At 39.4% G+C, this 13,456-nt stretch overlaps 1 protein-coding gene across 1 annotated transcript; it reads right to left on the bottom strand.

The window, feature by feature from the left end:
- Positions 1-1,211: 1,211 nt before the first annotated feature.
- LOC117305303 (putative ammonium transporter 1) lies at positions 1,212-8,545 on the bottom strand. The gene is made up of 11 exons (XM_033790153.1): positions 8,512-8,545; positions 7,340-7,429; positions 5,977-6,204; positions 5,227-5,315; positions 4,128-4,262; positions 3,400-3,627; positions 2,928-3,066; positions 2,423-2,517; positions 2,189-2,315; positions 1,775-1,942; positions 1,212-1,472 (listed from the first exon to the last, which is right to left on the bottom strand). Exons 1-11 carry the CDS (start codon positions 8,528-8,530, stop codon positions 1,345-1,347), a joined length of 1,446 nt encoding a protein of 481 aa, XP_033646044.1. The 5' UTR covers positions 8,531-8,545; the 3' UTR covers positions 1,212-1,344.
- Between the last annotated feature and the right edge of the window lie 4,911 nt (positions 8,546-13,456).

Raw genomic sequence — 13,456 nt, forward strand, 5'->3', positions numbered from 1 at the left:
ATGTATATCCGTGAAATTGTTTTGCTCATTTCTCTAAACGATCAATGTACATGTACGTATACATAACTACCATAACTGGCTAATGCGTTTTAAATGCTAAAATAATTTTCGTATAATTTGTTAGCACCTCGGCAAGTAATACATGTACAATGTACAGTTTATTTGGAAGCTTTCTATTCATTAATATCTTCAAACTGTGTAAGTTTAATGTAAATCTTTGGACATTGTGTTTTGTGTCTTACAAAAGTACCCAGATCTTTTAAAGTTGTGGGCGCTTAAGAATTAGGGTAAAGAATAAAAAATGCAGGAACTGAAGACATTAAAGACTTCTATGATTTTTATATTTTTCTTTAGACTTTACATGTATTTTCTAAAAGCCCCAAAAAGTTAATAGCCGGACGTTTCGACCCTAGCAGAGTCTTTCTTTAAGGCTAAATATTTAAGAAAAGGTAAATTTAGTCTTTGTAAGATAAACAGCATCTAAAATTTACAAACGTATAATAAAAAGACGTTTGTTTCCAATGCCCTGACAAAATTGGACAGTGCAAGGCATTCTAAAATGCATAAATGGCTCGAAAAAGGTAATAAACAATAGTTATCATTATTAAGAACTACATATTCCCTAATGCGCCTTACAAAATAGGATAAGTGTAAAATATTAAATTATAAAAAATAAAAAAAATACAAAAATTGACAAGAACAGCAACGACAAAGCAAAACATACAAACATCAGGTGGAAATGGTAAAAAAAAATAAAAAAATAATGGCTGTTCCAAAAATGTCACATACAGTTCTTTTTGTTATGCCCCTTGAAAACTCATCACCAAAAGGTAAAGCAATAGTAATGTGCACGCACACTTCTTGGTAGACATCTTAATGTCAATGATAGACATCTTAATTTGCAGTGTTACAGCCCGAGCTTGGAAAACTATGGAAAGCCATAAATTAAAATCCCCCAAATACTGTAGATCGCTACTATTACAAAAAATGTTCAAGGTATTTTATTTGATTGAAAGTTTGCAGAAAATGTTGAACTTTGTTAAAACATCTGTTAACAAGATTGAGTGTTTTACGAACATTCGGCCGGCCATGCCAACCAAGGGTGTTTGTTTGGGTGCGTTCGTTTAGCTTCCCTGGGTCGACCCCGGTGTGTGACGGGTTTTTTTCCCCAAGACGAACGTGTGTAGATAGTAACCCACGTTCGTCCTGGGAAGAAAAAAAACCGCCACACACCGGGGTCGACCCAGGGAAGCTAAACGAATGCACCCACTATTAACGTCATTACGCAAGGGGTCATTATGTGACCCGCTCAAACGAAATACATGCATACGTTACTAACAGATTTTATTTGGCATCGCTATTCTTATTGTCAACCTCTTCGACGGGAAGTTCTTGCTCCTTGGGCTGAAGTTGAAATACTTGGACCGGTAAAACACCGCTAATGCTGCTTTCTTTCCTAATATCACGCTCACCTGAAATAAACAAATGATAAAAAAATGAAATTGAAACAAAGTGGCGATATTTGTTATTTATTTATTTATTTATTTATTTATTATTATTATTTGTTTTAATCTGGCACCACTAAAAAATCTTCAGCCAAGCTAGATATAATATTTTGAAACACAGCTCCCAAATAGCATGTAAATCAGAAGTTTTGTTCTTCAAAGTTCAAATAATTTCTACTAAATAAAACTAAAATCTGCAAGAATTCTGTAAACATGAGATAGAGCTGAGGGAAGATCAACCTCGTCCTCAAATGAAAACATGAACTTACTTGAAGCTGGCGAGCCTTTGCTAGAGCTTGCTGTTGGTGATTCGTTTAGGTTCCCATTGTTATCCGCTCCACGAACTTTGACCTCAATGAGATCAGCCTCCGATGACCAGCCGTGACCGTAGCTTGAAAGTGGATATGCAGACTCGCCATGTTTGGCAATATCGAGACCTTTCGAGAAAAGAAAAACAGACGACTTGGTAAGAGTCTAATTGCAGGTGCATTGTTGTCTTCGACAACCATTTTCTAAAAGCTCACACCTCCACAAAATCGGAGACTTTTTACTGACACTAGGTGGCAGCAGACTTACAAGGTGAGTCCATCATTTTCGGTTTCGTGCGCTTGCCCTGAAATTGAAAGCTACATGATAAGTCTGTTGCCACCTAGCGTTCCAAAGTCTCGAATTATTGTCCTCACCTTTGGCCTCTATTTCCGGCGACACTCGCAAAATGCCAAAGATCCTCATAGTTCCAAACAAAATGGTTGTCAGTACTCCAGTCCACGCCATGATGACCAGAGCACCCAAAGCATTCCAACCCAAAGCCTGCAAACATCAATCAGTGAAAAAAAGGAAACATTATATTCCACCAATCTTTTTTGTTTTATTTTAAACTTTACCAAAAGGTGTTTTTCAAATCAAGTTGAACTTACAACAAATGCGTCTTGACTCCATGTAAAAACGACACCTTCTCCGAATCGAAAAATTGGTACGGAAAACACCCCCCATAAGCCTCCTCCAAGATGAACTGCAGATCAAAACACAAACAAAGAAAAATATAACCGGAACAATTTGTTGAGAATTTAGAAAAGTTGTTACTTAAATCTTCGGACACTAAAACAATCTTGACCAGGAGTAGTCTAGGGAAAAACCAAATGTATAAAAAGGGAAGTTCCAATCAATCAAACCTAAAAATTATTAATTAAGTACAGGTGTAACGTCCCGGTGAGTTATATTCCTTGATACCCTAGACTGGATCATTCAACAATATTATTTCCTGAATGTCTGTTCCTCCTTTCACGAGAACAAGTTTTCTTCAAAAAAGCAAAGTAACACAAAGTTAAAACAATGTCAGTGGAGTAACAAATACGTGTTAATGTTTGAGACGCTGTATAAAGCATGACCTTTCAACTTCTGTGACCTTTGGTTCGTCCTTACCTGCTACAGCGTCCAAAGGGTCATCGATCTTTAGCTTGCACACGGCATAGCTCCAGACGACATAGACAACGCCTGACACTACGCCAACGATGGCGGCGCCCCACGGTGCTAGTGCGTTACAGCCAGCACATATCGCCACCTATTTTCGAATTAACAATAGACAAAAAGGTAAAAAGACAAACAATAAAAACACATGAAAGCATATGCCACAAGGTTTTTTTCTTCTTTTGGTATTCTCTTGAAACTTCGATAACGAATAATTGAGCCAACATGTTCACATGTTTGTTATTGTAGTCATGTTCGGATATACCAAGTGGTCTTTGATACTGGTCTTTGACAATTACCAGACGCGTCCAGTGACTTTAAGGGAGTCGTCAGTCTGTTGCAAAACATAACCCACTTAAGATTTCCTGAGATTTCCATAACACCATAAAGTCACCACATAACAAGCACGACATGAAGACTCTCTTACCATTCCAGTCAGTCCACCATTGAGTGTAATTAACAAACTCCACTGTCCATTGAAACCAAGTTTTTTAATGAGCATGGCTACCAGAGCACCATGCCCACCGCTAATGATGGTGTTGACAATAGAGATTGCCACAACCTCACCGTCTCCAGGCTGGGAGATACTCGCCTGGGAGCCGCCATTGAAAGCAAAGAAGCCAAAGAAGAGAATAAAGCCACCCAGAGCTGCGAGCTGTATAAAAAAGATGCAAAAACAAAAAGGGGAAAAGTGACTAAAGCCCAGTTCATATTGCCTGCAAATACAATAGACCTCATGGCAAATACCAATGCGCAAGCGCAGACAGTTGAATGAGGTGCATTGTGGGATAGATATGGATCAAATTTGGATACCAGCTAGACCACAATGCATCAAATTCAATTGTAATGTCAACATTATCCCAGTCGCAGGAAGTATGAACCGGGCTTCAGTAATGTTTGAAGGTTTGCATGTATTACAAGCCAAACTATCGTTCTTCGGATGAGACATAAAGCCGTTGGTACCGTGTGTTGTGAAAAAGCATGCAATATAATCAGGTACACTTATAAACAATTTGCTAAGCATGGACAAAGGACAGTTTGTTTGCCAGCCAAACGTCATCGTAAGTTGTTGCTACTGAAATTATGTGTACCTACAGCCGAGCTGCCATAATTACAAATGAAAAATAATGAATCAAATATATGGACAGTTCTTACCGGGACGGTGTGGCCATATATAGTCACTGCTTGTCCGTCCTTGTCGAACCGACCATGACGCGGACCAACCATAGCTGCGCCGACCAGAGCAGCCATTCCCCCCACCATGTGAACCACTCCACTCCCGGCAAAGTCCTAGAAGAAAAATATAAAAAGAGCTTCATAGTTTATTTTATTTGCACAAATTAAAAGAAATCCACCATCATACCAATACAAAAAACATCTATTACTGACCATGATAATTATCTACTTTTTAAGATAAAACTGTCAGTGACAAATCGTGAAAGAGCGCGATTTTATTAATTCACACGTTAAAACTCTTGTCTATTTAAACTAAATTAGGAGTTCGATTTTGTATGCACAACAACTCGAATGAAAACCATACTACCATAATAAAGGGCCAAAAAGTTAAATTTGGACTTGAAGACATCTCTTACTGAGCATGATAACTACCTTTTTGAAAAAGATGGAGCCAAATACCGCGTTAAAGAGCGTGATTTGTTTTCTTCACACTGTGAAACTTTATGATTATGAAACTTTATGATTATGGTACAATTCACCAGTGTAAACCAATCGCTCGGCCCCAGCGCCTTGCCTTATCAAAAGGCGCTGGGATGTGCAAACATATAAAACACGTTCATTGGTTAAGAAAGAAAATGATCAGGGCCCAATTTCATGGCTCTGCTTACCGTAAGCACTGAATCGGCACTGACGGAAGCAGGGAATTCTGTGCTTACGGCAAGCGTATTTCACGGGTTAGCGGCGAATTTGGGCTTCTGCGCGTGCGTTCTCCACTTTACTAGGCATTCTACGCTTACAAGGCTCGCGCAGAAATTCGGCCCTTGCACGTAAGCGGGGAATCGTGATCGTAAGCGCAAAATTCGGCGGTAAGCAGAGCCATGAAATTGGGCCCAGTTCCGTCATGCATCACACTCACTCTTCACGCATGACGTACTTCCTGAACAAGAATCCGTGCTGAAACTGATTACCAAGCGGGCCTGGATTGGCCGCTGGGGCCGAGCGAAGGTAAACCAGGGTACCCCAAATATTGCAATTGAGAAACATTTTTTCGAAATCATGTTTTTATTTGTAAACTTACCTGATACGTTATTCCTTCTTGGCCAGGCCCAGCACCAAGCCACCCCTCCGCTGACCACGCCCAGTGACTAACAATAGGATAGATGAATCCTGTAGGGTAGAAATTATAAACGAAAACTTGATATTGTTGGCCATGGTCGTTAAAGTTTAGAATATACCATGAACTTTTATTTTCAAAAAGTGTGCCCCTGCATCGTGTACATAGACCTTTTCGCAAATACTGGGGCGCGCGCGTAAAGCTTGAAATTGATGCATTGTGGTCTAGCTGGTATCCAAATTTGATCCATATCTATCCCACAATGCACCTCATTCAACAGTCTGCGCTTGCGCATTGGTATTTGCGATAAGGTCTCTGGTGTCCAAACTCGGGTATGCTTTTAGAGGGATTTTAGGGTTGGGTTTATTTCTGTGTCAGAAAGAGGAAAATACTGGGAAAATAGCGTGTTGTAAAGGGATGGGATTATTTCAAAATGTGTGCCCTTGTATCTTGTACATGTCTTTGGTCGCCATTTGATGCCAAAACTCGGGTATGCTTTTAGAGGGATTTTAGGGTTGAGTTTATTTCTGTGTCAGAAAGAGGAAAAAACTGGGAAAATAGCGTGTTGTAAAGGGATGGGATTATTTCAAAATGTGTGCCCTTGTATCTTGTACATGTCTTTGGTCGCCATTTGATGCCAAAACTCGGGTATGTTTTTTTATATTATTAGCATTCATTATTGTTATTTGATATGAGGAACAAGACCAGGCCTACCAGTAATGATGCAGCTGTAAATGAGGTACGCGCCGAATTCAGTTCTCTCTGCCATGGCTCCTGAGACTATTGTCGTAGCAGTTGCCGCAAAGACGAAGTGGAAAAACCAGTGAGAGTACAAACTTGAAGGCATGTTCTCAAAGAAGAAGTAGCGGTGACCGAGGAGGGCATTGCCGGGACCAAAGGCGAAGGCGTAACCCACAGCCCAGTACGCCACGGCACCGATACCTGGAAAAGGGAGCGGGGGTCATGTTTTATACAGGAACTGGATAATTAAAGGCAGTGGACACTATTGGTAATTGCTCAAAATAATTATTGGCATAAAACCTTTCTTGGTGACGAATAATGGGGAGAGGTTGATGGTATAAAACATTGTGAGAAACCATCTAAACGCACACAACTTCGTGTGACAAGGGTTATTTTTCTTTCATTGTTATCTAGCAACTTCGATGACCGATTGAGCTCAAATTTTCACAGGTTTTTTATTTTATGCATACGTTGAGATACACCAACTGTGAATGCTAGTCTTTGACAACTACCAATAGTGCCACTGCCTTTAACTGGAATGTTTTATATGATTTGAGGCATTGCATGGTGAGGTATCAATATCATTATATTTGGTTTGCGGTAACACCATTGTGTGTAGCTACTTGCCAGGTAGAGTTTTTTCTTAGTAGAGAACTGTCTTTCTTTATTCTACTACCGCGGAGTAGATTTATCGGATGTTCGGGAGACTTCTCAGTTTTGTAAAGAAAAGAACTGTCCTGCTTTTAACTACTACCCGGGCGGAATATATACAAATTGGCTAGGACTACTACTTTAGCTTATAGACGATGTGACCTCTGACGTCACTCGAAAAACCATAACATGATTCGCGTACCGCCGGGCAAAACCTTTCTGTTTAGGCAGCCAGCTAGAAAGTGTATGCAATCTTACCATGACTACGCGTCTTTTTGCCCGGCGAAACATGACGAATACAGTGTTTTGTCAACAGAGGGCGGTTTTAAGGTAAACGTAGGTCACATCGTCTATAGGATCGTAATTAACTGTACAACCGCGGAGTCAGTTCTTGGATTGGGAATGTGTGTCATAACTTCCACATGAATTCAAGAGTTTCGAAATGAACTCAAAAGCAAACAAAAGTTATAAAAACAGTGCAATATTTATAATTATAAATAGGATCAGATTTTGTGTCTCCTGTCAGGCGATATAACTTACGTGTCATGAACGGGAACTTTACCTAAGAGTTGTGAAAGAGTGCCACTTTTCTTCATATAAAGAGTTTATTAAAATAAACCAGAGTGCACTCTCTCCGTAAAATATCCTTAAATAACCTACTCAATGGTTTATGACTGAAACTTACAGACATCCAGTAGATTTTTGATGAGAATATTGGTGGTGTTCTTACTGCGGACAGACCCGGCCTCCAAGAAAGCGAAACCGCATTGCATAACTGTCAACAAATCACATCAAATCAAATGAATTAATTTGCAAAAATTACATTTTATATTGTTGTTTGCATTGATACATTATTACTTAAACTCAAAGAGTGTAAAAGCACAGGGCAGATCATTGACTGTTAAGAAATCAAAATGATAACTTGGTTCTTTCCCCCCTAAAACATTTCTTTTAAACATGAATCAATAACAAGAAAAATTTCTGTCTAATTGTCATTTTTTCTTTAACTTATACGCCTCTAAAAGTATTCAAGCATGACGTCACAATAGGAGACTTTCCAACGCTAGGTGGCAGCAGACATACCGGGTAAATTTCCATTGTTTACGTAGTTCTGAACATGCGCATAATTCTGAGAACAATGGATTTACCCGGTAAGTCTGCTGCCCTCTATCGTCCCAGAAAGTCTCCCATTCTAACCCCCAAAATGAGGCCATCGCGCGCGTCACGCCACCACCAGTGTAGTGGCTGCGCCGACGGCCTCATTTTGGGTGAGATTGGTGACGTCATGCATGAATATTAAGAAAGGCGTATTAAAGGTTTTTATGAAATGAGTTTTACTCCACTTGTTTTTAAATTTAAAAGTTTTGTTTTTTAATGATCACTGAAAGCTGTTTTCTGAGTGAAAACTTGTACAAGGTCACTGTTTGAAAAGTTACATAAAATAGCGATTGACATATTCAGTTCTATTTATTGCGAAACGAACGATATTTTAAATCTCTTTGTTGATGAATATTGAAAGTAACAAACCTGTGAAAATTTAGGCTCAATCGGTCATGGAGTCAGGAGAAAATAACGGGAAAACCCATTCTTGTTTCCGCGCGGTTCGCCGTGTCATATGACACGTGTTTAAAATAAATCCGTAATTCTCGCTGACGAGAATTTATATTGTTTTAATGTTTTCTCAAAAAGTAAAGCATTTTATGGAACAATGCTTCAAGAGAAGTCTTTCACCATTACCTTCTGTAAACCCTGTAAATTATTTGTAAATCTGTGACCTTTTTTTTTTCTGTACCGAAAGTGTATAATGGCTTTAAAATGAAAACACTTTTTGTGATGAAAAATAAAGTTTAAACTTACAGAAGATGAGACACGCCATCACCAGAAGAAAGAAAGTATCCGAGTTGGCCACTAAAGAGTCAAGTGATGACTTGAGATCGATGAGGGCGTGATCCTCCATGGCTGGACCAGACAAGTTCACAAAAACCTCGCCCATACTATCACATAATAACAAAAAACACGAATAAATTGCCTTTTTGCCAAACTCACCAAACCCAGTGCACAACATTGGTAAAGATTGCATATGTTCACAGGTTAATTGCACACCAGAGCTCATATTTTAAAGTTGGCCAAACAGGACAAAAAATTCTTGAATTAATATTACCGTTGACTTGAAAAGAGGGCGTGCTATCTGAATAAGTTTGATCTATGCCGTAGCGCTGTAGCCGGTAGTCGTTTCGAACGGGTTTCGAACACGGCATGGAGGTAGTTCTAACCTCCCGGGGAGTTGGATTGGGGGGGGGGGGGGGGGGGGTTGGGGGGTCAACCTCCCGGGGAGTTGGATTGGGGGGGGGGGGCGGGGTTGGGGGGTCACGGAATCTCCCGCAACAACGGGAATCTACAAACTGAGCTATTATTATTTATTTTTAGCCTTAATCTTGACGGTCTCCCTTTTTTTCACACCCAAGTTTTTGATACAATCTGGGAAGTGGCAGCAGAGAGATAAAACAACCGATAAGGGGATGCAATTTTTTAGTTTAGGGAAACTGATTGAGTACATTGTCAATTGTTAATGAGCATACAAATAATAGAAGTTAAAAGGCTTACCTTTAAAGCTTAAAAACCTACGAAAAAAAGAGAGCACAGTTCAAGTTTCCTACCAGCTCACTGCAAGATGTTTTTCTCAATGACCCTGTTTGCGCGATATTCACCCGCGATAATGTGCAGGAATAATTCTGCTATAATTCAGCTTTCTTATTTGTTTTTAAGGCAGCTGAACAAGATTGGATGGTCCACTTATTCCACAGGGGTTTCTAGTTTAAAGACGGGCCGTTTTACATTGTGCCACTCTGACCATCTATGATACATTGGCAGTTAATAGTAGTTTCCGGGAACCCTGCAGTGAGAAATCACCCCTTTGTGTGCAGTTGAATGTTCCGTTACCATGAAAGACATGCGTGGTGTAGTCGTGGCCCTCTTCAAGTTTTCTTTGGGTGCTAGCGTGGTCTTATCTCATGGGTGCATTGTACCCCTATCCTACCCATTGAGGAGAGGGAAGATGTTTTTGTTGTTGTAAACCATTATCTCATTTCTTTTCTTCTTGGTTTTAACCGGATATGAGTGAAACGCTACCTCCCCCATTTGAAATAACACTCACAGACACTCGTCGTGTCCTACGTCAGCTAAAACTCAACAAGGCACCTGGACCAGACGGCATCACCCCACGACTTCTCAGATCTTGTAATGACTTTTTATGCAATATTTTATGTAAATTATTCAATTGGTCTTTGAAAACTTGCCATGTTCCAAATGTCTTTAAAAAATCGACCATCATTCCTGTGCCAAAACGTTCACCAGTTACTTGCCTTAATGACTACCGCCCTGTAGCTCTAACTTCAATTGTTATGAAATGCCTTGAAACTTTAATTAGCAACTTCATCCAATCTCAGCTGCCGCCTAAATTAGACCCTTTAAGTTATTTGTAAATCTGTAAAAATTTTTTCCCTTTCTGTACTGAAAGGGTCCAATGGCTTTAAGAACTAGCAGAACGCTACATCGAACTTATTTATCTTTTAAACCTCAATGTTAATTCTTTTCACACAAAAATTATATTTCACAATTTTTGTCTTCATATTTCATTACCCTACAAGGAAACAAAGTTTGCTACCTATTAACAAAAATTAATGGCACACAGCGCGAATTGCGCCCAATTTTATACAATGTTTGTTCGCAATTTACTCAAAACTTACTACCATTTTTGTGGTGAACTTTCGAAATCGTAGTCTCAAGTGATTACCCGGTTGACGCAGAGTTCTCAGTTGGCCTATGGAAGTGTTTGTTTTTTTGCCATTTGCACGGTTAGCCATTAATTGTGTGTTGAGCCTTGATTTGAAGAAAGCAATGAATAGAACAATTATATAACTTTGTGTTGTCACTAATTGTTTTAAAAGCAATCTGAAATATTTATTCACATGTAAAGTTGGTATTAAAATACCAGCTTGGCGCCAAAGTCTTCCACCCAAAATACACACACCACATACACGAACCCTAACAACACAAGCGGGCGCTGTTATCAGTGCACGGTCTGGCAGAGCAAATGGGCGGGGCTTATTTGCACCTTAACTTTGCGAAGGTTTCTATTGATATGCAAATGAGTTACATTTCAGGCGCAGTTATTCGAACGCGCTACATACAACATACAGTAAGTCGTACGATGTGCTTTTTGTACGTGTAGCATGCAGTGTGTTAATTGATTGACGAACAACATGGCCGGGCCCTTCATCTTGTTGGATTTGGACGTCGCTTTCCTCACACAATAACTCGCATTTCTCCAACTGGATACAACTTCATTCCAATACTTCATGTCATGGGACAATAGAGTTGAACCATACCTAAAGAGGCAATAATATTTAACTCATTTTATGACACTTTGTCGAAGAAGTTGTGGTAGTTGTTGAGAGGTCTTGGACCGGGGTGAGCACAGCAGGGTTTGTACTGAAGGACCCCAGCGAGGGACCACCGCCCACAGCCTCTGCTGATGGACCCCAACGAGGGACACCGCCCACCGCCTCCGAGCTCGAGGTAAGATAAACTTTGTTTAAATAAACACTGCTTAATGAGTTACTTGAAAATAGAAGTATAACTTATTACCTGGCCCGAATTTTACTTAGGTATGACATGTGTCTTTTGTTTGTGTTTTTCATGGGGGTGTGGCGACGGTGGTCGGGATGAGTGTTGTGTGGAGGGTGGTATGTGGTGAAAGCCGTTTGCCCGGGTTTGGCAATAAAACTATTAGAATATTTAGACCTTGCATTTTTATTTTATTTCCTTGGAAGTATTGCTGACTTCAATGTTATTTTTCTGGTTTAAAATCATGCATAGTCAAACGACCGGACGCCATATGCGGGGCAGCAAAAAAAAAAAAAAAAAAAAAATAATGACAATTTTTGAGCAATTTCCGCACCCTGCCACCTATTATTTTATTCTATCGTAAAAACAGATAAGTATCTAATACTCAAATGAGACATTCCTTTTGTTAAAAATGAGTGAAACAACGATAACAAGATACACAAATTCTTCTTCAATATTTTTGTTAGGCAAGGGCTGGTTTGAGTGGAATCAATAGAATTGTATTTTAATAATATCGTTTTCTCTGTTGCATGGGTTAGCATGTTTGACATTTTGGTACAGACCAGGGATTAAGTGGATATTGTTCACATCCTTCCCACAAAAAAGGTTGATACAGCCTCATGGAATATGATTTTAACAAAAATCCCATACTGTTGCGAGTCAAACTAAAATACAAACCAAAAAGGTAGATTTAAGTTTGTGTGACAATTTTTCTTTCTTTTCAAAACAGTTTTTCTTTCAAATCTCACTCAAAGATCCAACCTCTCTGTAAAAAAGCCATTTGTAATTTTATCCACAATTTTTTGCAATTCAGGAGCGTATATTATCCCCCCCCCATATTTTGTCAACTATAAATACAACTCGATCTTAACACAAATAAACAAAGTTTATTTATATGGAACAACATATCATTTATAGTTTTCTAACTTTCTTATGAAGTTTAATTTGGAAAACAATTTATAGTAACCAGAATTACCCATTTTTGCACTTTGCAGGCTTTTCTTCTAAACATCTCTGCTCAACGTGTTGAAGGAAGGTGTCTATGGATTGTGTGGTAATGAAGATTCTGGCTGTCCGTGAAGTTGAAGGTTTCTTTGGAGTGTGTGGTATTGGTTTTTCTGACGATGTGGTGATCTACAAATGTAGGACAAGATCTTGGGGACATCTTAAAGGTGAGAGACCATCTAACCCGTTTCCTCCCCCATCAAGCCCCGCCCCTTCTTGTGCAGGTTCTTGTCGATGTTGTCCTTTAGTTTTCCATGGTGACTGTAACTGATGGTCTCTTGTTTCTTTGAGCATGTTGGTCGTGGCCAGTGATGCTTTTTTCTTATTTTTTATTCTATGGCAATTTCTGGGAAGTTGAAGCTGACGAACTGATGTTGTCATGTTAACTTATATATTGTAATAAAGAAACTCGTGGTAAAACATGCTTAACTTATTAATAATATTGGATCTTAAGCACACTCCTGCATACAAAGCTACTGCTGGTGGCTTTGGTACTTGACCTTTGGGCAGATGGGCTCAGGAAGAGGTGACACCACTGGAAGTACATTGCCTGCCGTAAAGTATATTAGGTTAAGTATCAAGGTAAAGGATTATGGGTAAGGTCAGACCAGCTAACCATTTTTTCACAGCTTAACCATTCTTCCCCACAGTTGCTAATGTTTCTTTTAGTTTTTATTATAGATAGAATGCGAAGACAGTCACTGTGGTATGTTTAGGCAAGGTATCTAATGCTAATGTTTCTTTATGTTTTCATACAGATAAAACAACCGGTTCAGTGGTTTCATTCATGGTTATTTATAGGTAGTCCTGAGGTTTCAAAGGTCAAGTATAAGGGTGACAGCTTCTAACTTTCCATTTTTGTTTACAGGTGCTAATGTCCTTTTTGTATTCATAGAGATAAAACAACAATTTTTGGTTTCATCCACGGTTGTTTATATGTAGCTCTGATGTGTCAGCGGTAAAGTATAAGGTTGACGGCTTCAAACTTTTCATTTTTGTTTACATGTGCTTATGTTCTATTTATATGGTCGTACTGTAAGGTGCAACGTGCGCGATCAGGAACACAACATCCTCTATAAGTGAAAAAAGTGCAAGTAAAAAACGCCACCCATCTGTCCTAACGTAGGGTCAGTGGACTCGGCCTGCTCCACAACTGCTCCATGGTTTGGGC

This window comes from Asterias rubens, chromosome 22, assembly GCF_902459465.1.
Source record: "Asterias rubens chromosome 22, eAstRub1.3, whole genome shotgun sequence".
NCBI classification, from domain to species: Eukaryota; Metazoa; Echinodermata; class Asteroidea; order Forcipulatida; family Asteriidae; genus Asterias; species Asterias rubens.

Coding starts and splice junctions, on each gene's coding strand:
- LOC117305303 (XM_033790153.1), bottom strand. Junction 3,628..4,127: donor TATATGGCCACACCGTCCCG/GTAAGAACTGTC, acceptor TTTTTTATACAG/CTCGCAGCTCTGGGTGGCTT. Junction 1,473..1,774: donor CAAAGGCTCGCCAGCTTCAA/GTAAGTTCATGT, acceptor TGTTTATTTCAG/GTGAGCGTGATATTAGGAAA.